This window comes from Podarcis gaigeae (genome assembly GCF_964106915.1).
Source record: "Podarcis gaigeae genome assembly, chromosome: 8".
In the NCBI taxonomy this organism is placed as follows: domain Eukaryota; kingdom Metazoa; phylum Chordata; class Lepidosauria; order Squamata; family Lacertidae; genus Podarcis; species Podarcis gaigeae.
Window position 1 is genome coordinate 42,213,571 of NC_139684.1, and position 23,350 is coordinate 42,236,920.

General features: G+C 51.4%; 1 protein-coding gene across 2 annotated transcripts; it reads right to left on the reverse strand.

Moving 5' to 3' along the window:
* Positions 1–1,935: 1,935 nt before the first annotated feature.
* Positions 1,936–23,315, reverse strand: VPS9D1 (VPS9 domain containing 1). 2 transcript variants are annotated; one of them, XM_083754530.1, is made up of 15 exons: positions 22,567–23,315; positions 19,243–19,318; positions 18,453–18,545; positions 18,031–18,193; positions 17,746–17,857; positions 16,654–16,716; positions 14,835–14,887; positions 14,626–14,713; positions 13,872–13,957; positions 11,187–11,695; positions 9,160–9,289; positions 8,099–8,307; positions 7,508–7,592; positions 5,877–5,981; positions 1,936–3,661 (listed from the first exon to the last, which is right to left on the reverse strand). In XM_083754530.1, the coding sequence occupies exons 3-15, from the start codon at positions 18,529–18,531 to the stop codon at positions 3,568–3,570; spliced, it is 1,776 nt and encodes a 591-aa protein (XP_083610656.1). In that variant the 5' UTR covers positions 18,532–18,545; positions 19,243–19,318; positions 22,567–23,315; the 3' UTR covers positions 1,936–3,567. The 2 variants fall into 2 exon arrangements, with proteins under 2 accessions (XP_083610656.1, XP_083610655.1); XM_083754529.1 differs by lacking the exon at positions 22,567–23,315 and adding an exon at positions 21,354–21,547.
* Positions 23,316–23,350: the final 35 nt, after the last annotated feature.

The following is a 23,350-nucleotide window of genomic DNA, read 5'->3' on the forward strand; positions in this document are numbered from 1 at the left end:
GGCAGAAATCAGGCACCATTTCGGACCCCTCTCCTAGATGAAGCAAAGCACATTTTCAATCCACATGAACCAACCCATTCCAAAGCAAGGATTTTGCAGCAATGCAATCATATTTGGGAGAGCTCAGCACCGAAGGTCCCTGCCTGGCTCCCACTAGCTGTTTTCCAAGGCCCCCTCCTTTCCAGAGAAAGTACGTGCCTTTCTGCAAGGAAAGAAAAAAGAATGAGAAGCATCTCATCTCCCTTTCTGGTGGGCAGGAGTTTTTGTGTTAAACGATTTCTATCGAAGAACAAAGGGGCCATACATGCAGAAGTTGGAGGGGAGTCGGGAAAACCCCACCCAGAGGGCAGATTGTTGTCTTAGAAAACACATCCTCCTTGTTAAGCTACCACAAGATGTTTGTTAAGGTCCTTCTTACAGGCCTATGAAGAGAGAGATCTTAAATGAATATAAACTTCTCTTTGAGACTCACTGTAAATTGCCTCTGTCCCCTGCCCTGGTCCAGCTCAATGGTGGCAGAACCATTCAAATCACATTTACATTCAAGAGGGCCATGTGGCTTTGTTTCAGTTGCAGCAGCAAAGAACTCTTATAGGGTTTGGTTGTTTTTGAAGGTGGGGGGGTTCAGTCTGAATGACACCCATGGGTCCATTCCAAACCTGTGATTCTGTGTCTGTGGGGTAAGAGAAAGGTGACTGCCTTCATTAAGGCAATGGTCTTAACTGGCTAGCTAGGTACTGCCATTTTACATGCCCAAAGAGGTTGTCTTGATGCCATAAACACAAATGGGTGGGCTTTTTCTCACCTCACCTGGCTGGATGCCAAGTCATCCTAGGAGGGAGAAAGGTGTGGGGTGGGGCTGAGTGTGTGTTTTGGCCGATACTGGAAGCTGGAGACATAGAGGCTTGTCTTGCTCTGTGTTGGGCCCAAAGTTTGGGGCTTCTCTGGAAACCAAATGAGGAAGCAAGACCTGCTGGAGTGTTAAATAAAACCATATTTCTTGAAAAACACTGCAGCCTCCGCTGACCTTCATTCAAAGGAAACAGAACCCTAGGTAAGCACAGGAACTCCCTGGAGTCTTTTGCTGCTTGAAGATTTGGGTGTATGCAACAGAACTTTTGTCACCCTTTTAACTCAGTGGATTTTAAGCCTCTTTTGGGCCACTTTTCATCTCTGAACCCCCAAACACATCTTGCCTACACCTCCTCTTCCTCTAGACCAGTGCTCTTCAAACTTGAGTCCCCAGCTTTTGTTGCACTACAACACCCATCATCCCCTGCCGGCTTAATCAAGGATGATGGGAATTGTAGACCAACACCTGGGGACCCAAGGTTGATGAACACTGCCCTTTCTCCTTGCATATTCTCTCTCTCTCAGCCCTGCATCTCTCCCCAACATCTCAGGGCTGAAGCCAGGACCACCATTTCTACCCCTCTCTGATCTCTCCACATGCCCCAATTCAGTTTTCTCCCCACTCTTTGCTGGGTTCTACAGAAATGGCATATCCTCATGACAACTCTCACATGGAAGAGGAAGTGGTTGCATGGGCAGCTGCAACAGGCTTGGGAGATTGGCACTAACCCCTGCCCCAACCCAATGCTGTTGAATCCAGGGAGAGGAAGAGCAGTACAGAAGTTAAAAGTTGTGATTGGTCTTCACATCTTCCTGCAAAGAGGTGGGAGGGGGTGAAAATAGGCCCTGCTTAGAACACCTCCAGTGAGCCACAAACAGCCCATCACCCCTCCGCTCCTCTGCAGGTCTGGTCTATTGCAGTCTCCCCAAAGTGTGTGGCCAACTAAATTCATCCAATGATCAGGCAAGCTGGCTTTATGATCCCCCAAATTGATGCCATGTTGAGTGGAGGGGAAGAGCTCATAAAAGCATGTCTCCACCCAACCGCAATGCCCCCTCCCCGCTTTAAAAAACAAACACGACTTTCTGAGCAGCCAGAAGACAGTGTGTTTATTACAGCCCACCAAGAGCAAAGCTGGACAAGTGGAAAGGGAAGGAACCAGCAATTTAGGCTCGAGGAGTCATGGCTGGCCAGACAGGGGCATTGCAAGAGGAGGCAGCGCTGAGCATGAACAGCAGCAGCTGGACCCCCGTTGCTTTACCCTTTAACAGCAGCCAATGTGTCTTTGCAGCAGAGGGGCTAGCCAACCTCGCAGGGCTGTTGTGAGGCTCGCATGGAAGAAGCACGTAAGCCAGCTTGAGCTCCTTGGAGGAAAGAGTGAGGAGTGTGATCATAAATAAATATTCACAATAATAATAACAGTAGGAGGAAGGAGGAAGATCACCCCCATCAGACCCGTTGCTCCCCATTCTGCTCGTCGAAACCTCCCCCCAGCTTGGAAGGGCTTACAGCGCAGGTGTGGCTCAGGCAGGTATCATAGGGCCTCCCTTCCCAAAGTCCTTTGATTCCTCTGGAAAACGTAGCAGAGGGAAGTCCTGCCAGTGCGTGGCTCAACTGCAACTCAGGCAACACACCTGCAGGGGCTTTGTGCAAATTCATCCAGAGGCCTCCAAATGCTCATGGTCCAGGGCTTTGCTTCCACTCTGGCCCAAAGCTTATCTTCAGTAGATCGTGCAAATTCTGACACACGCACACACAAACACACACTCTCACACAATCACTCCTTTCTGAAATCCATGCACTTGGGAGGCAGTGCAAACAGCCTCTAAAAACTGCACAGATCCCATGATTTCAGTGAGTGGGAGTGGATAAGAACCGGTCTTACCCTGCTTCACCAAGCATACATGCACGTAACATCCATACACCTCTCTCTCTCTCTCTCTCACACACACACACACACACACACACACACACACACACACACCAGACTCCCCTCTCTTACCTCACAGTATGAATCCCAGCAGGATCTCTGCCCCCTGCCCCCTTTTCCTGATTCCCCACCGCAGACCACCCATGTAGCAAAAGCAAGGATGCAAGAGGGAGCATGCAGGCTGGGTGGTGGTGGAAGTGGTGGCAGGAGATGCTGGCCTAGGCAGGTGCCCATCACTGCTCTTGCAGATGCTAAAAGGAGTTCCTGCATTATGATGGGCAGAGGGGCTTGGCTTCCTTGGACCCAGCAGCAAATACAATGGATCTGGGGAGGGACAGGGACAGAGGATTCTCCTTAGCCAAGGAAACAGGAGAAGGAAACAGCCTGATTCTCGTTGTCCCCCCCAGTGCATCTAGGCAGAGAGTCAGCAGCAAATCGAGGCTTAGGAGAGGCACCTCCCCCAAAGCCAGGGTAGTGTCAGATACCACCCCCTTCCCACATCCAGTCCACGCTGCAAGGCAGGGACCCCCTTCCAACATTTCAGGCTAATACAAAAGGCTATGAAGATGTCCCCTGCCCATATTGCACAGAGTCCAGGGAGGGGCAGGAGGCCTCCTCCTCCTCAGCAGGTTGGTTTTTTGCAGGCAGGGGGAAAAGGGGGGCCCCCTCGGGAGAACACCGCAAGCTGTCATCTTGCAGACTGGAGGAGGGGGGCAGGAGTGTCCCCACCAGAGGGAGGAGAGAGGGGGAGGCCGTCGCCTTGGCACCCCAGGGCAGAGCTCAGCTACTTCTGCAGGATGGGACGGCGAAGGGATTCCACGTAGGAGAGGGCGCTCTGCAGGGAGGTCAGGCAGTACCCCTCCTCGCCAATCAGATACCTGGCAAGGAAACGAGAGTGTCAGAGAAAGATCTGCTCAGCATCTGCAGGGAGAGACATCAGGCAGATGGCAATGTCCAAGTGACTGGCTGGAGAAGCTGAAACTCTCAGGGCCTTAAAGCCAACAGGCAACACCTGTAGTAGAAGGTATGCAAGCAAGAAAATGAGATGTAATTTTTTTCTTTCCCATCATATTAGGATGGGCAAGAACCCTGCATTAATGTATGGAATTGGGCGACTTTAAATAAACATATGAAGAGAACCAAACTATGCATGTTTTGTTTTTATATTCTTGTTGCAGTCTGTTGTGTTTCTTGACTAAATAAGGTAATATGCGAAAAGACAATGAAAGTGTCGACAACAACAAAAAAGAGCCTTGTTGCTGGATCAGGCCAATGGCCCATCGGGTTCAGCATCCTGTTCTCGCAGTGACCCCCAGGCCACCCAATGGGAAGCCTGCAACCTGAACCTGAGCACCACAGCCCTCTCCTCTCCTGAGGTTTTGGCAACTGGCATTCAGAGGCAGATGGCTCTGACAGTGGAGGGAGAGGATAGCCATCGTGTGGAGTAGCCGCATCCTTTGTGAATTGGTCTATTCCTCTTTTGGAGCCCCACAACTTGGTGGCCATCACTTCCTCACGTGGGAGCAAATATAACCATGCACTGCATGGAGAGGTACTTTCTTTTGTCTGTCCTAAATGTGCTGCCCAATTTCATGGAGGATGCTGTGTCAATCAGGTGGAACCTCCACATTCAGAGGCAGTCTGGCTCTGAATGCTGGAAATGTTCAGGGAAGAAGGCCTACTGTCCTCCTCTCTCTCTCCTCTGTGTGGGCTTCCTATGGGGACGTCTGGCTGGCCACTGCAGGACAGGGTACGATGAACTAGATGACGATCTTAGTCTCAGCCACCTGCGGGACTCGTCTACTGAAGGCAGCAGGAAAGAGCAAAACTTTTTAAAGGAGAAAAAAAAGATGGATTCATAATTAAGATGTTTGGAGGAAGCTTTGGAGTCGCCCAGATCTCTTCTGCACTCAGGGCAAATGTTCAAAGCCTAAACAGAGCAGAAATGAGACAATGGCAGTAAAGTTATGCTGGCTGGGTGCTGTTCTCAGTGCTCATCCCTGCAGTCTTTTGAGACAAAGCAGCATAAACCAAAAAGACAGTCAATCAGATAATGAACAAGCTCAGCTAGGAAGGCTTTGAGTCCCTCCAGGGACAAAAAACAAGTCACAGAAGTATCTACTGAAAACAGAGAAGTTAGAAAAACAAAGAGAGCTTTTTGGAGTTTGCAATTGGCTGCATGCCTGGCTGTGACCGGGCCACTAGGCAGCTTCTGGGTTATCTGTGGAGGCCTCTGGGCTTGAAATGGGGACATTTCCCAGTCAAAACAGAGCAAGGTTGGAGAGGAGAGGCTCCAGAGCCGAGCCGCGATCCCCATGCGCCTGTCCAGTCTGATTATGCCTTGGCTGCTTCACCCACATGCTGGCTGCGTCTTGCTCAGACTCCAAAGCTGGCAGGCCGTGTAAGCAGAGCCGACAGCCTGAGGTGGTGGTGGAGGGACTCCTTCCCCATGCGGAGGCGGGCGGCACAGAGGTTGTGGGTGGGCAGAGCTAGACTCGGCCAGATTTAGGCAATGGTGTCTGTGTCTGCGCCAGCCAGATTGTATTGCCTTGGGTGGGCCTGTGGCTGAAGGCTCATGGCTCCAGAAATTTGGAGAAGGGGATGGAGTGAGGCACTAGATCCCCTCTGGAGCAAAGGAATCCATCCCAAACCACCCAGGGAATGGGGGGCAGAACTATGCCCAGTGACTAGGAGCTGCTGTGGCAGGAAATGCCCTCAACTATTCTCAGTGGCTGAGCACTCACTCTGCATTCAGCTTTAGTCCTCAACATCTGCAGGATGGGCTGAGAAAATATTTATACACACTCACATGATCTGAAACCTGTAGAGAACTGCCCTGCCAGTCTGTGCAGACAACACTGAGCTAGCTGGACCAGTGGTTTGACTTGCTATAAGGCTTGCAGAGTATGCATTTAGCACCTAAAAACATACAGGAACGGACATGACTTCTGAATCAGTCAACTATTAAATTACACCTGCAGGTTTCAACTGGGATATGCTTTTGATATGCTTGCCTGCCTGCCTTCTCTTCAAGAGAGGTCGGCCCCTGCTTGTCACAGTGGCCGACAGAGGTGCTTCCTCCCTGCTGCCTACCCTTCGTGGATGAACTCCTCCAGCGCAGCACACTCTGAGACCAGCTGAGGCAGGTTGCTCTTGAGGACCACGTAGGAAAGGATGGGAAGGAGATCGTCAGCACCACTGCAAGACAAAATTCCACATCAGCTTTGTGGCCCACACTGCAGGGAGGGGAGGGCTGGCTCAGGGGCCCCACCGATGGCAGATTTAGCACAAGAAGTGCCCAGGGGTGCTTGGTCTGGCTCAGCAAGAGGCAGCTAGGGAGTACCCAGCACACTAGTGACGGCCAAAGCATTGCGGGGGGGGGTGCGGGGGGGGTGCATGAGAACTCAAAATGAATGAGAGTCCCCCGAAATGCACTGCAAGCCCATAGTTGTCTGGCTGTGTCGAAAGACACCTGTCAGGGAATGGATAAGGCAGCCCTTCTTGCTGGGGGCCTCTGCAGAGAAGGCTCTGCTCATGGGCCCAGCTTCTCCTTGCTAAAGGTGGACAGAATGAATGTTGGCACCACTTAAGGGATGCAATCTGACCTCACATCTTTGGAAAGCATGGAAAGTTGGGCTTTTGTTCTAATCCTGCTTGCTTTGCCATTTTAGCTGGGATTCCTGCATGGCAGGTGGTTGGACTAGGGCCCCTTCCAACTCTAGAATTCAATAACAATTCTATAAGAAAACAATAAAGCAAACTTAAAAAAATTAGAATGCATTTTAGCAAACAACACTGTGGGGTGGAAATGAGAATGCTTGTGACCAAGAGGGCAAGGAAGCAAGCCAGCCCAAGGCAGGCAAAACAAGCTACTCATACAACCTAAGAAGACTTTTTTTGCACCACAATTGTAACTCTTGTGGGAGAGAGAGAGATAGAGAGGCTGGTCAGTTTGCCAGCTGTTGCCCAGATGCCAGGGCCTTTCCCCAGCAGCCGGTGGTTGGAGGTGCTCTGACGCAAGTCGGCCAGGGGAGAGGAAGCAGCTCCCCACTTGCCTAGCCCTGGAATGTGGGGAACAGGCGAGACAAAGCATCCCTGGAGGCAGGCCCCAGCCATCCTTGCATTCCTTCCCCTTGCTCAGCGGGGAGCCTGGCAGACTTGTCCCAAGACTCAGGGCCCCTCCTGCCTGGCCTGGAGCTCTGCCCCTGAAGCCCTTGGGCTGTCTTGCCCTCGCCCACTTTAATTCTTTTGACAGTCCTCCCTCCCCCTTTGCCTGGCTAAGCGCTGCTTGGCTGGGAAGCCGCTCCCCCCTCCCTCCCTCCCCGCTGCCCTTCTGCAGCTTGCGGGCTAAGTCCCTCTGACAGATCCAAGCTCCTTAATTGGCAGACTCAGGCTCGGTCCACAGGCGCGGGGACCGGCACTCAGGCTGGGCACAGCGGGGAGCCCCGCTGTCGGAAGGGATCCATCACGGCCGAGCCCCCTTGCTGGGTGCGTGTCTGGGCAGCGGAAAGCTTGGAGCCAGCGAGAGTGAGTCAATGGCAGTGCCGGGAGCTCCAGACAGGGGAGGGGAGGGCCTGTGCAAAGGAAGGAAGGAAGAAGCAGCCCACGCCTCCAGGAAGGGGCAGGCTCCAAGACAGAGGAAGCCTCTTGACACCCAGGGCCAACCCAGGGCTCGCTTTCTGCATGCTTCTCCCCACAGGAAGGACTTGGGCTGCAGTACTTACATGGCAGACGATGCCGGCTGGGGCCGGCCCTCCCGGCCCCCACAGTACTCCTCAGCACATTCACAGATGACACGCAACGTCCGCACTGCAGGGAACAGCAGCCAAAAGACAGTGAGCGTGTTAAAAAGAGGTGCCATAGGAACACAATACAAAGTCAGTTATCAGGTCCATGCAGCTCACCAACCTAGATGGCTTTAAAAAGAGGAATGGACCGATTCGTAGAGGAGAGGGCTCTCAGTGGCTACTAGCCACAAAAACTGTGCTCTGTCTCCACGGCTGGAGGCAGTGATGCTTCCGCATGCCAGTCACTGGAAACCACAGGTGGGGAGAGTGCTGTGATGCTCGGATTCAGACCCCAATGGGGGAGTATTCCCTTCCTGAAACTCTGGAGAACTGTTGCCAGTCAGTGTAAGACAGCATGAAGCTGGATGGGCCAAAGGCCCGGCTCTGTTCCTAAGTTTCTTCCCCACTAGCACTCTAGATAGACAGACATGCAGTCTGCCAAGTGTTTAATGCACCGGTGGTTCTGGATTCTGCACAGGTCTCCAGTGCTTGGGTGCTCAGCATCTCACTTGCCTCAGGTAGCCTCACCTATGCATTCCAGCTTCTTCTGAGGGCAGCTGCCCAGAGGAATCAGCATCAGCTCCTGCACAGCGGCGCAGTACGGGTAGGATCCGATTCCCCAGGTGGCGTTCCCCTGGGGGAGCAGCTTGGAAGAGATCCCCATTTCAGAGGGGGGCGTATTTCTCTGCAGCTCCATGATCTTGGAAAGGGCTGATTCCCGGGCTTTGTAGACATTCCTGTGTGTGGGGTGGGGGGCAAAGGGGGAGAGAAAGGAACAGCCTGAATGGACGTTGTGGGGTTTCCCAAACTCACAGGCCCCAACCCAGATCCAAAGAAAATGCATTTTACTCTTAATTCAACAGCAAACAGCTGTCTGGCTGCTAAGTCACAGACAACAATGCCACAGCACAAGTGATGAGAGAGTGATGACCCTTTCAGCGTACAACACCTGTGCTCAGAAACCTACGCTGGTTGCTCATTTGCTACCGGGCCAAATTCAATGTGTTAGTATACAAAGCCCTTAACCGGGACCAGTTTACTTGTGAGAATACCTTGCCCCATACAAGCCCACTTAGCCGCTTCAATCTGAACCACCACTTATTGCAGGTACAACATAATACCTGCTCCACACTCATAAGAAACTTTGGAACTCCTGCCGATTGAATCAGGCAGGCACCTTCACTGTATGACCCTTTTTTGGGCACCTACTAAAAGCATTTTTCCTTAGGCAAGCCTAACCAGATAAGTAGAATGTTTACATAAGCTTTAATCTATTTGTAGCGTAGCACTGATTTTAATTGCCATCTGAATGTTTTCAGTAGCTGTTTTCCACTTACGGTTTTAATTGCTTTTTTGGTAAACCGCTTTGAGAGTTACAATCAAGTGCCATATAAATGTTATGAAATAAACAATATATCAAAACAAGTCATCGCAGGCAAAACCAGCCCCTCCACCAGGTAGGTGGCCCAATATCCTCCCTCCCAAGTGGAAACAACTGTCCACAAGGCAGGGTTTTTCTTGCCCTGCCTGCTGTGCTGAGAAAAGTCCCGCCACGAGGATCTCCGCCAGAAAAGGCCTGGCCCCCTTACCTGTACACAGCCAGGAGAGGCCCCCAGAGGGGGGCAAAGAAGGCCTCCTCCAAACGTGCCACACACTGGTCCTTGGAGGCCGCTGTGTTCAGGCCCTCAAAGGCCAGCAAAGTCAGGGAGAGCAGCCTGTCTGGGGAGAGAAACAATTCAGGCAGAGCAAGCCAGAAAGGCTCCAGAGAGCGACTGGCGCAGGACACTTCCACAAGGCAGCCCAGGAGGTGGACTGATAGGGTGGGGAGCAAATGAAACCAACACAGTGAGGCCGGTCCTTTAAGGAAGCGCTCAATTAGCCAATAAGGCAGACTGAGCACGCCCTTGGGACACCAGCAAAGCAGGGGCATTAAAAATAATGACATTTGGTAGTAGTAGTAGTAGTAGTAGTAGTAATAGCACTCATGGGGAAAGTCAGAACTTTCTTACACTGCACTCCACACTCTCCCATTTCGTTATTCTCTTTTTGCTAACTTAGATGACAGGAACGCAAGAAGTTGTCTCATACCAAGTCAGACCATTGGTCCATGTAGCTCAGTATCCTACAGACTGATTGGCTCTCCATGATTTCAGGCAGGGGTCTCTCCCAGCCCTAGTTGGAGACAATACTGGGGATTGAACCTGGGACCTTCTGCTTGCAAGGCAAATATCAAATATCAGAATAATGCAAGGAAATAAGATCCTGTTAGGTGTAGCAGCAGATCCATTTTTTGTGTGTGTGTGTGTGTGTATTGCTGGGCTCTAAAAGAATAATACATTGGGGGCACCATATGGGGCACTGCCCCAAAAACCTCCGTCTGCCCTTAGCCAGCTCCTGCCTGTGTGAACTGGCTGGCAGGTTCCTCCTGCTCCATCTCAAGTCTTGCCTGCGTAGAAGGAGGAAGCTTCCTGGCTCTGGCATTCTATCGGTCTCCCTGCCGCCTGTCCCAATGGGCAACAGCCACCAGTGAACCAACATTTTCAGCACATGTGTGTGGATTTTTCTCTATTCTCCCACCGAAGACTGTAGGTTCTGTGGACCAGTCAGCTAATGAAAGCGAGATGGTGGTGGTCAGGACTGCAGGAAGCCCCTTTTAAGGGGAAAGGTACAGAGTCAGCAATCTTACAGCCTTCGGAGACAAGGATTCCAGGGAGGCAGTGCTGCCCTCTTCTGGTGGTGCCCAGGGAGCCACAGAAGATGAATCTTTCAAAGCAGCCTTTGACAACTCGGTGCCCTTCATCTGTTTTTGACTACGACTCCCATCAGCCCCTGTCAATATGGTCATATGATGCTGGGGCTGATGGGAGTTTTAGTCCAAAACAACTGAAAGGCAATAGGCTAGGAAGTGCGGGGAGGCTGATTGATGGAATTTGCCACCACAGGAAGTGGGGATGGATGCCCGCTTGCTTGGATGGTTTCAAAAGAGGACTTGCGGGGCTCTGCTGATTTTCTCAGCAGAGACGGGATAGTGTCCCAAGGTTCGCTTGCTGGTTTCGATTTTAAAAAAATCAAAAGAGCATGATGAAGCGTGTGGGTGAAGCTAAGGGCAAATCCTCGACTTTGAATTGTCACATACTTGTCCATTGCAACTTTGTAGGATTTGGCACATCCTTACTACTTTCACAGCACCCCCCCTCCCTGTCATGGCCACCTGCCCTGTGTCCGATGCAAAAGACTTGGTGGTGGTTTTTATTGTGAAAATCTTTTGTAAGCTGCTCTGAGCTTATAGATAGAAGGTATTCTACATTAAAAAAAACCTGAACCAAGAGAAAGGATTTAATTTTTTTTAAAAAAGTTATGAGTATTAACTGGCGTACTGATGCCAGGATGTCTGCGTTGTCCAAAACAGATTTGTGAGCCACCACTGCTGATTTGCCCTGTGTTTCATTTCCCTCTTACTTTGCTTTTTACAGCCCCAATCTATATAATATGTGTTCGCAACATGAGACGAAACTGCATGCATTGGACGAAACGGACTCCTAACGCACAAAAGCCTTACTCTGGAATAAATGCAAAAGGCTCTTTTGTTCTTGCAAACAAATTAAGCTGCTCTCACCAATGGAGTTGTGAATGTCCTTCACGACTGCTTTGAGCTGCTCTTGCTGGCTTGACAGCTTCCGGCCGGCCGGCTGGCCCTGGGGCTCTCTCAGGGGCCCTGAAGGCCAGGCTTCGGAGGCAGACAAGAACTGCTCCAGGTCTTCGAAGGAACTCTCCTTCTCTACCAGGGCAGGAGCTGGCTCCTCACGAGGCAGGCTCCGCTCCGGGGTGCTCAGGCTGGGGTCCTCGATGAGGGGGCTGCTGGAAACACTGTGCCGCAGGTTGAGCTTGTTGTTTTCCTGGACGGAGAACATGGAGTGCATGCTTTGGGAGGACCGCAGCCTCCGTCCCTCGGGGGCTGGCGAGAGGAAGGCCTCGGCGTCCAGAGAGGAGGAGAGGGAAAGGCCTCGGGAGACCTTCCCTACGGCTCGAGCATCTGCTCTGCCCCAGCTCACGAGTGGATAGACGCGGCTGTAGGCCGAGCACTGCAGCTTCCGCAGCAGCTGGCAGATGGGGTGATCCGCAAAGCTGGAGGCAAGGAAACAAGGGACTTGTTAGAGAATCATGGTAGGAAGGACCCGCACCCACGGACCCATTCTCTTTGGGGGCTGCACCACTTTCTCTTTTGCTTTCTTGGGGCAGAACAAAACAAGGAGGCCACCTTTGGCCAACAGGTGCAGAGAAGTCAGCTGCCCAAGAGCTGACATGGACTATAACCGAGAAGGGTTTAAGGTTCTAGATCTCATGCAGGGTCACATCCTTACTGTCGTTTATCAAAGCTTTGAAGCAGCTGCCTCCTGAAAGGTTTGGGGTCTGAGGGTGTAAGAGATTTGCAGCAGCACCCTTTACCCAGCAGGGGCAGGGAAGATCTGTGGGGGCCTCCAGATGTTGCTGGACTCCAGTTCCATTCAGTCCTGACCACTGGCCATGCCAGATGCTGGAGCAGAGGGGAGTGGGAGCCCACCAACCTCTGGTGGGCCCCACAGATGCTCTTCCATCACTGCTTGGCAAGATCACTTGGAAGCAAGTAAGTATGCGCAGCCAACCAAAATGATTTGTGTTGTATCTACTGTTAGTGAAGCTCAGTGCAGACCCACTGAAATTAATGGGCATTACTGTGTTAGGTCTATTCATTTCAGTGGGTCTACTCTCAGTAGAAGTTAGGTGGTGACAACTCTGCCTTTATTTCTCCAGCTTTCCTTCAAGGAGCTCAGGGTGCCCCCAGTTTATTTCCACAAAGATTCTGCAAGGCATATTGGGAGGAGAGCAGATGTCTGATTATGTGCTAGTAGCCAAAATATTAGCTGGCTGAAAATCCAGGCTAGGCAACAACTTAACTGTATACCTCACAAGTCGTTCCTGAAAAGACCTTCCAAAGCTTCTGACAGAGGCTCAGGCAATGACTTGTCTGAAGACAGTCACGGGGCAGGGAGTTCCCCAGCAGCTGATGAATGATTTTCCTTTGTCGTCTCTTATGGCAGGAGCATGGGCAATGCTGAGAAGGGCACTCACAGGCAACCTCAAGGCCACCCCCCCCCCCAGCTTGGGCCACAATCAACTACCACCATTTTAAAAATATTATTTATTAAATTTCTATACCACCCTTCATCAGAGGGTCGCAGAGTAGTTTACAATGTAAGTTACTACAATGTAAATTCTGCAGTTGTTGTATAAGGGATTATTATTATTATTATTATTATTATTATTATTATTATTATTATTACCAGAATGTAATTGAAATTAATAAGATTTTGGAACACAGAAAAAAGAGAAAATCATCAAACGATCAATTCTAGCATGAAGGGGGTCACCTTATCTAAATTATATAATTCAGTATTTGAACAATTGGCATTAGTAATTGTATTATAAATTGATATTGCTATAATGAGCGCATTTCTGTCCGCTGCATTGGTTTGCCAGAAGCGGCTTAGTCATGCTGGCCACATGACCAGAAGCTGTCTGCAGACATTCGCCAGCTCCCTCAGCCTATAGAGTGAGATGAGCGCCGCAACTCCAGAGTCGTCTGTGACTGGACCGAACGGTCAGGGGTACCTTTACCTTTAATTGAAAACTAATAAAACTATTATCCAAAAATACAATGTAAAAACACAAGAATACAGACATAGTAACAAACAAAAACAATACCCCACCACCTGCCAAACGCAGTTTAAAAGGCCGTAGATTGTTTAATTAGCCGAAGACCTAAGAGAAAAGGAATGTTTTTGCTTGGCACCTAAAGATATACAATGGAGGCGTCAGGTGCGTATCCCTGAGGAGAGCATTCCACAAGTGGGGAGCCTCTGCAGAAAAAACCCCATTCTTGTGTTGCCACCCTCCAGACTTCTTGTGAGGAGGCACACGAAGATGGGCCTCACAGGATGATCTCAGGGTCTGGCTGGGTTCATACAGAGAGAGGTGGTCCTTGAGGTATTGTGGTCCTGAGCCACTTATGGCTTTATAGGTCAAAACCAGAACTTTGAATTGGGCCTCGAAACTGATTGGCAGCCAGTGCAGTCAGGACAAGATCAGTGTGATATGCTCAAACTGTCTTGCCCCGCTGAGCAACCTGGCCACCGAATTCTGTACCAGCTGAAGTTTCCGTACCATCTTCAGAGGCAATCTCACATATTACACGCTGCAGTAATTTCTCCTGCCCAAGGCCTCCTAGCAAAGCCCACACAGGTTACAACCATTTGCTCCTTACCTGAGGAGGTGGGAGATGAGCTTGGGCACCAGGGACAGATCGTTGGGGCTCTTCCTCAGCTGGGCTTTCCACAACCTTGGCCACTCCTGTGGGAGCAGAGAACACCATCACCTTGGGTCAGCCACCCTTTCCACTTTGCAAATACCAAAAGTTGCAAACATGGTGCTGGTTGACGCCTCCATTCCCGCTGCTGTGTGTGTGTGTTGAGGGGGACGTCCCTCAGGGGCCTGACCCGCCTAGGCAAGGGGATAAGTAGTCTAGCCTTCAGCCAGGGGGAGGGGGGAGACTTCCCATTAAGGGACCTTAGATTCCCTTCCTGTTATGATTCTGGATTTGCAAAGAGAAGGCTTAGCACAGAGCACAGGAAGGTGCCTTTGGCCAAGTCAACCCAGCTCAGTATTGCCAACACTGACCGGAAACAGCTCTCCAGGTTTTTCCAGGCAGCGGGTCCTTTCTCAAATACAACCCCAGGAGCTGAACCTGGGCCCTTCTGCATGCCAAGCACATGCTCTCCCGCCAAGCTGCAGCTCTCCCCTTTAAATCCCCCAAGCACAACCAAGAAGGCTGGGTGGATTTAGCCTCTCCGCCCCATTTCCAGACTCAGGTCCCCCACGGTGGCTCTCTGTCACTCCTGCCCTTTCCAGTGAAGGACCACATCCTTTCAGAGCTGGAGCTTGAGAGGCACCAGGTGGAGGACACTGGGTTTTGCGCTGTCGCAACCAACTGCACCACCCATCGCTGGCCTCGCACGTACATGGTCCTGCTCGTACTCCAGGATCGCGGCGTAAATGGCCCTCTGCTCCTGCTCTTCTGGGGTCAGCACCGCATTGCTGGAAAACCTCCTAAGGAGATGCAAGCACAAGGCTCGGGTCAGTGGGGGAGCAGAGCACCCAGGCCTCCCTTTCCAAGCCACGATCTGGGGGCACAAGGAGGCTTTGCTTGGCCCCCACAGGGCAGACTCACCTGTTGGCCGCTTCCTGCAGCCTCAGCCGACGCTCCTCCATCTTCCTCTGGAGCTGGAGGGAAGCAGAGTTAAGGTTTCACAATGCAACACTCCCTCTTCCTCCACCTCTGCTAGAGTGACCACATCTCCCCAGAGACCAACAAGGGGCCTGTTCCTCCATTTGCAAGCAGTCCATGCTCACGGGCAGGTAAACATAGGAGGCATCCGGTAACTCCAGTCCTCCTGGCCAGTGTGGGGGGGGGGAGGCACCAGATTACTAGTCCACCGCTTTTAACTGCTACACAAAGAAACAGGCGAGGCTGCTGCCTCTGGGTCCCGACTGTGATCTTCCCAGAGGCATCTGCCTGGCTCACTGTGGGAGATGTGACACTAGACTAGGCCAGCCTTTGGTGCCCTCCAGCTGTTTTGGACTACAACTCCCATCAGGCCTGTCATTGTACGGCCATGCTAGCTGGGCAACCTGGCTCCCCCACAACATATGCAGGCAGAGGTTCTTCCCTGAACGTAAGAAAGAGAGCTTTGTTCAGGCAGGTGGCGGGAAAGGCTCAGCAAGAGAATGAGGGCTCATAAGTAATGATTCAGGAATTCAGGAGCAAGGCAAGAAGTTCAGCAGCAAGTGTAAGTAACAAAGATGTCCCAACGAGCTCACCCCTCTTGCCACACATTTAAAGCAAAGGCATGCACACTCAGGAGATGCTCTCGCCTCAAGGGAAGGTCAAGCCTGCAAGTGCATGCTCTGAGGGGCAGCTGGGTCTGCTCTCATCTGCGTAGGAGGGGCCTGGTTCTGACTCCTGTTCAGTCATTCTGCCCCCTCCCTTGGCTGATTAAAGCCCTTCCCAGCTTCCACTGAGGCTCTCTGCTTCGCAGGAAGGTCAAGAGGGAAGAGATGGCATCCCCTCTCTCCCTTCCAATGTGACTGAAATCAGGGTGGAAAGGGGAGGTTCCTACTTCCTTCAACCCTGTTTCCCACAATTCAGCTCTCCACCTTTCCCTTCCCTGATCCCAACAGTGCTGTGGCGTCCATGAACTCAGGCTTCATGTGAGTTGTAGTCCAAAGCAGCTGGAGGGCACCAAGTTGGTGACAGCTGGCCAGCCCTGCTTCCTGGCTTACTCTCTGGCCATTCTGCTCAAGAATTCCCTTTTCAAGGCCTGGACTATTATGCGCACCCTTAGCCCAGTAACAGCCACCTCCTCCTTCTCTGCACCCAGACTTCTCCAGCTAGTTGTCATTTTACAATTTGCCCTGCAGCTCACTCCTGGAGGCATTCCAGTTTGCCAGCATTCTTCTCCCAACTTGACAATCTCAGTAAAGCAGAGACACAAAAGCTGATCTCCCAGTAATAACCATCATCTCCCGCACAAAGACCCAGACCTTCACTCTGAGTAGAGCCCCTGAATAACTAGGACAGGGGAAGTCTAGACAGTAGCCTCCATGTATTGTGGGCTCAGCTCCAGCCAACACGGACAGCAGTTAGGAATGATGAGGGAGGCAATGCATCTTTGCATGCAGAAGGTGTCCCAGGTTTAATTCCCACTGGTTTTTCCAGGTAGGGCTGGGAGAGTCTTCCTGCCTGAAATCCTGGAGAACCATTGCTGTCAGTCATCTGTTTCTATGAGAGTTGTAGTCTAGCAACACCTGGAGGGAATCAGGGTTGGCTACCCCTGAAAAATTAGACAGGTATGATTTAATCCCATTCACAGATCTGAGAACCTGCAAGGAACTGTCCCTGCCAAACTTCTTACTGTCATGGCCCCCTGAGTTGGCCACCTCCAAGGATGGTTGAAGAGCAATTAAGCATCTCCCCCAGAAAAGGATACTGTCTCTTCTCGTGCTTTTGCAATCACCAAGTTCTCCATCATCTGGCGCTGAAGGGAAAGCGTCTGTAGGGTAAAGAAATGGAACTGAGGCTACACTTCACAGAACTGTTTGGACCAGGAGTGGGGAAAGAAGAAGGACAAGGACACCAAAAACATTTCCTCCACAAAGCAACCATAGAAGCTGTGGGGGCCCCAAATCCCCCACCTCTGGAGCTTCACATGCATGTTGTCACTGCTGGTACAATTTGTCAATGGATGGTGTTGTGTACTCATTATGCACAACTGCACCACCATCACTACTGTTAGGAAATTGCTATGGTGGCAGGTGGGTCGTTCCCTTGAAATTAGCTTCTTAAAAAACAGGAGATGGCAGAGGCACAGCCTGCTGGGTACCAGAAGGCAACTAAGCACCTCAGGGGGGAGTAGCCCACAGCCATGGCCAGAGCGGGGGAGCCAGACGGACAATGTAGGGGTCTGCATTGTGCTGCACTTAGGGATCAGCCAGGAAGAGGAGCTGCAACTTCCGCTTCCACCACCAACCCAGTGCCACATTTTCAAGGCTGTGCAAGGAGGTTCCCACTCCCAAAATCCCTATGCTGCTCCATCCCCAGGCCTTTTGAAAAGCAAGCAGTTGGGCAGTGGGGAGCAGGGAGGAGAGGCAGGCTGCCCCTTCAAGGTTTGCTTTGCCAACACATTCCCTGCAGGAAATCCACTTGCAAAGCAGCACCCAGCAGGGCTGAACTCTACACTGACCAGCTGGTGAGCAGAAGGTTCAGTCCTGCTCTCTGCAGGGGTCTGCTTCACCAGCACTTCCCTGCAGGGAACACTCTGGCGAAGCAGCCCCCAGCAGGACTGAAGGAAACGCCTCCTTTTTCCTCCTTCAGACCACATGTTTAATTAAACATATGGGCTGACCCCCAAATCAATTCAGGGCCCAGATGTGGGTCGGCTTGGCCCCAGATTGCCCTGGGCAGGATCAGGATGGATTTGAGGTGCCAGAAGGGGCCCCGGATTGTGGGGTGGGGTGTTGTACTCAGCCCTATTGGGACCCATCCTCCAGGCCACCCACTGCACCCACTGCACCCCACTTGCCAGCGAAGTCTTCTGCATGGTTTGACTGGGGTTGAGGCGGGCCAGCCGAGCCTCATAGGTGGCCTTCAGCTTCTGGTTCTGCAGCGATGCCTCCTCCAGAGGGGTGAGCTCCCTGCATAGGAAGCAGAAACGCTTCAAAGGGTCAGCAGAAACAGAGGAAACTCTCAGCCCAGAACTGGTTATCCCAGGAACCTCCAGCAGAAGGCTGGGAGCTTCAGCCACCACCCTTCCCTTACCCCCCCCCCCCAAGTCAAGCCACCAGCACATCAAGAAGGCTCCCCTTACTTTTTCGCACACTGCACTTCTGTAATTTGCAGCTTCTGGAACATCTCGGGAGGCAGGAAAGGCGACAGCTTCCCACCTTCATCCGAGAAGACCCTGCGGTGGCGGGAGACAGGAGCAGGCCCCAAAATCCTCTCTGCTGCTGCCAGCTTCAGCTTAGTTTTTCCTGGTGTCGGGGAGAAAAGACAACAGCTCAGCATTGGGCAAAGCAAAGAACCACAGAGCCTCCCTGGCCCATCCCTGGAAGGATTTGCAATGAGCTGTTATAACTTGTTGTGCAATTTATGAACAATTCACTGATGTGAATATTAAACATGCAGCCCCCTCCTTAGCTTTCATCCTGGAATTTCAGCCCAAAGTCACATTTTAGCAACAAAATTAATAACAGAAATGAAGCAAGAGAGAGAGAGAAGAACACCCCTCACCGATTTTGGCAATGCTGCTTTTGGCTCTTTCCAGGCACTGCTCTGCCACTTTCAGCATCTTCGGAGTGTCGGGTGTCATGTTGTTTCCATCCACTGTAAGGGAAGGACAGAAAAAGTGCAATGCCTCAGCCCCATCACATTTGGAAGTCAAATATCCTCAGGCTCACTATCATCAACCACAAGGTCACCTTCCCTGCCCCCATCTTGCCAGAAAGGCTATGCTCTCCATACTTATTCCACAACAATTGGCCCATCTTGCAGGAACCGCATCAGGAAAGAGCAGCCCCAAAGCCTTCCACAAACACACTCAAGAACTGCAGCAGTTGGCAATGTGCCTCCAGCCAACAGCAGCTGAACAAAGGGCCTTCTCAAGAGTCCCTCCATCTCAACATTCTGAAGACTCCATGCCAGATGGAGCCATAAAATCTGCCCAGTTTTGTCCAGCCAGCTGCACTATCCAGGAGAGGAGGGATGTTATTGACTAGCAGGAAAACTTGGTGGGGTGGGGCACAGCAGAGTTCACAACTCGCTAAGCAAATACACTGGTTGTTATCTCTGAGCTCTACAAATATTTGTTATGGTCCTGAGTATCCAAACGTGTTTGCTTATTTTTAACAGCCCTCCTAGTCCCCTGTAGAACCCATTCTTAAGAGCCACGGAGGCAGCCTAAGGGCTCAGCAATCCACACGCACCCATCGCCACCTTGGGAAGTGGCACCTTCCAGCCACGAGAAACATAAACCAGCCTGGAGAGCAACCACTTAAGCTGCAAAGCAAAACCCTAGACACACCGTTGTCTGCTGCCGCCTCTTCCAACAGGACCTGGGAAATGTAGCTGATGCTCTTCAGATATTCCACGTAGGCTTCCTGCCAAACAGAGGGAGACAGGAGAGAAATTCAGTTCAGCAGGGCAAGTCCCCACTATCGGTACACAGCTCCTCCTCTTCCCATCCTCACGACCAGTCCAAGATGCTTGGCTGGAGTGCAACAATTTGGGAGGCATGGGTCAGAATCCTGTCCCAGAGGATGCTGCGCCAGCTCTCTCAGGCAGTGTGCTATTTGCATTTTCAGCCCTGAAAATATTGCCACTTGGGGTGCTATAGAGCAGGGGGTAATAATATAAGAAGAGCCTGCTGGATCTATCTAGACTAGCATCCGATTCTCACAGTGGCCAACCAGATGCCTATGGAAACCTGCAAGCAGGATTCAAACACAATAATTTTAATTTTGTCTCTTAGGCCTACAAGTCCATCTCTTGGACTGAGGTATCTGCCTCAGTTTCTCATACTCCCCTCTTGCAGAAGTTAGTTCAGGCCATGGGGTCTGCCCTATATCTTCCATAGTGAAGACAAGACCCACATAACTCATTTGCTTTCTCTGCAATTTCTTTATTCTCCTTTAGCACACCTTTGACTCCCTCGTGTGCCAAAGGGACCAACCACCTGCCAAGAAAGTCTCCTGCTACTAATACATTTAAAGAACTACTTTGTAGTTGTCTTAATGTTTTTATGTGCTCAATATATATATATATAATGTCTTAATGTGCTCAATATATATTTTTAGCATTCCTTGCTGTCTGCATGCACTTTTTGTGCAAAGGTTTGTGCTTTTTTTTGTTCCCTTCATTTGGACAAGACTTCCACTTTTTTAAGGAAGCCTCCTTGCCTCTAACAGCACTGGCATCTTCTTGGACCTTGTGGTACCTTCCTGATCTGCAGTATACACTCCAGTGGAATTTCTAATACTATGTTTTTAAACATCTCCCAAACATTTTGGAATGATTTGAATCTCTTGACTTTGCCTTTCAAATTTCTTTTTACCAATCCCATTTGGGGGAAGCTTCTCATTTGGGGGAAGTTTCCTTTTTTGAAATAAAATGTGGCCATGTCGGCTTTTCTTGGCAATTGGCCATTTGCAGGAACATTTAATGTAATGATGCCACATCTGTTGCTCTGCTCAGTTTTGCCTCTGGCCATGCCCACCCCTGACATGCAACCCCTGAAAGGTTGGCCACAAAGAAATGCTACTCTTGGCCCTGAAAGGGGTGCGGCAGGCTCTAATCCTAACTTAAAGCCAAATAAATGAGTGTTCGTGAAAGGTCAAGGCCTAGCTTGATCCAACATGGTACCCTCCAGATTCCACAGTTGGAGGCAGCTATGCTCTTGAATACTAGTTGCTAGAAAACACTTTGCTAAGAGTGTTCTTGCACTCAGGCTCTGCTTTCCCACAGGCATCTGGTTGGCCACAGGATGCTGGACTAGATGGGTCATTGGTCTGATCCAGCAGGATCGTCTTATGAACTACAGCTCCCATCAGCCCCTAAGAAGGGCTGATGGGAGTTGTAGTCTAAAACATCTGGAAGGCACCAGCCTGGTGCATTTAAATCCTCCTAAGGAAGCCAGTAAAGGAAACCCACTGAAGGCACCACATGAATAATCGTTTTAGTGTTGTTTTTTTAAAGACAGCAATCTAGTCGTGGAACAAAGCAACGGACGCAGACGGCATTTGCAATACGGAGCTTGAAGCGATGCGAGGCGTGTGCAAGGGCGCTTCCAAAGCAAGGGTAGGGGGCCGGACGCCAAGGCCGAGGAAAGTGGGGAGCTGGGCAGCGCTGACCACTGGATGGGCCGCTGGCGCAGAAGGAGCGGGATGCCCCGCAGGGTCTTTGTCCGCCGCAGAGGAAAGAGCCCCACCCCGCCCGGGCCCGTGGACGTCGGGAGGAGAGGGGCTTGGGGAATCCAAAGGCACCTCAACCCCTCCCCTCTCTTCAAAGCCATTCCAAACCCCCAGCAGCAGCTAACACGGAATGCGCATTCACACGTACTCCGACCCAAGCAAAACCTCCCCTCTCCTTTAAAGCCGGAGGGGAGCTGTTCGCCGCCCCTCCCCGATCCCGTCTCACCCGCGGCCGGTCTCCCGCGTCCAGCTCGAGGGCGCCCCTGGCCAGCTTCATGGCGGCCTGTAGCGGCTTCGCCGCTGGCTCCGGGGTTGCCGGGGCGGGTGCCGAGGCGGCCATAGCTGGGCCGGAACCTTTCCTCTAGGGAGCACCGCCCGGTCGGGAAGAATAGAGAGCGGGCACGGCAGAACCGGATGAGTTAGAGCACCGGAGCCGGGGCATATGAGGTCAGAAGTGGGCGGAGCTGTTGCCAGCAGCGCTCACCGTCTGCTTTGCCATTGGCCGGCAGCGCGCAGGGAGGCTCGTCGCTTTTCCCGAGCGCGACCTTTGGGCTTGCAAGACGCTCCGAAAGACCCTTTGGGGCCTTGGTTGTTAAGGATTTTGCTAGGGTTGCCATATTTCAAAAAGTAAAACTCCTGACACCCGCAAAGTTGGACCCCAACATTGCTGAGCTTTTGAAACTGTTTCCGCTGGTTTTTCCATCGCGTTGCCATACATCTAGGTTTTCCCTGACATTTTGCCGATTCGGCAAAATTCCCCCATGACACCATTTTTACACCCGAACACCAGGACAGGTCAGGAATTTTCCTGACATATGGCAAGCCTAATTTTGCATTGGCTCACCACATTAGCATTATGCTCATTTGAGCAAGAATATCGCAGGCTGGACCCCTTGTAGTGGGGGTGCTACATGAGAATATTTGGAGGAGAGCACAAAAGGAGCAAAGGGTATTTTCGGGGTGGTAGCGTACTTTTTGGCTGCATACACAATATACATTTAAAAAATATACTGTAGTTTCCCCCAAATAATCCTGGAAACTGGTTTGTTAAGGGTGCTGGGAATTGAAGCTTTGCAAGGAGGAAACTACAGTTCCCAGGATTCTTTGTGAGAAGTCATACCTAATGTTTGGTGTGTGCAGCCTGTCTTACAAGTAACACACATATGCAAGCCCATAGCAAATATGCTTATGCACCTACAAAACCCACAGTTTTCGCAATATGTAAGGAAATGATCCTTTGCACTTCTCAGGTTCCTTATTACCCCCTAAGCATGCATAGAACACCCAGAACACACTCTGAGGCACCTTTATTATGCCACCAATGCTTTAACCCCCCCCCCCCCCCCGATTTGGGGGCAAAATTGCCCAGTTTAGAAGGTACACTACTTATGTAGTAAATTAAATATTTATTATACAGTGGTGATAATAAACAACATTACCTATGCAAAGAGGCTTTTCTTCAAGTAACAGCAGGGGTCTAGTGGTAAAGGATGGGTTGCTTGTCTTGAGGAGTGTCTGTCTGTCTGTCTGTCTGTCTGTCTGTCTGCTTGCTTGCTAGCACCACAATGGCATCTACTTTCTGTAGATCCAGGTTCTACTCTCTACAGGACCCTGCCCGTCTTCAGAGCCTCCTCACCTCATGTGCTCACTGTCGTAAGTGGTGGTGAACACCATCTTTCTCTCTGGAATGCTCTCCTCAGGAAAGCTCAGAAAGTGGATAGAGAAAACTTTTTGTCCCTTTTTCATAACACCAGAACTTTGCGCCCATAGCAGGAGCCAACTGGGGTCCCCCAAAGTTGATGGGCACTGCTATTCAAATGGTGTGTGCATACCATGTCTTGTACAGTAATCAGTTGTGCGGGATGGCACCTACCTGCCCCAACCCCAATATTTTAATCAAGTTGGCGCTCGTTATTTGCCCTGATGCCAAACAGCCTTTTGACTTAAAAGGCAAAACTCTTCCGGTGCCCGCCCCTGCCAGCAGTCTTTCTCCAGGCGCACCGCCGCCCTCCCTACCCTGCGGGCGCATTCGTCGAAGGGCAGCGGAGACGGCGCGGCTCCGGCTAAGCTGCTTTCAGCCCGTCTCTAGGCCCGCGTCAGACCCGCTCCGGGCGAGAAGAGGCGGCTGTCGCAGCAGGTCCGCCACCCGCTGGCAGGCGAGCTGGAGCCCCTCGCCGGGCGGAGCTCCTGCCCGGGCAGGCTCCTCCGTCCGCCAGGGGCGCT

What these genes read in the sequence shown, in the direction of transcription:
- VPS9D1 (XM_083754529.1), bottom strand. Translation starts at nt 21,467, where the DNA reads ATGGCCGCCTCGGCACCCGCCCCGGCAACCCCGGAGCCAGCGGCGAAG. An exon ending in CCTCTCCTGGCTGTGTACAG is followed by an intron (nt 8,308 to 9,159) that starts GTAAGGGGGCCA and finishes CCCCACACACAG; the next exon opens with GAATGTCTACAAAGCCCGGG. An exon ending in GAAGAAGCTGGAATGCATAG is followed by an intron (nt 7,593 to 8,098) that starts GTGAGGCTACCT and finishes TGTTCCCTGCAG; the next exon opens with TGCGGACGTTGCGTGTCATC.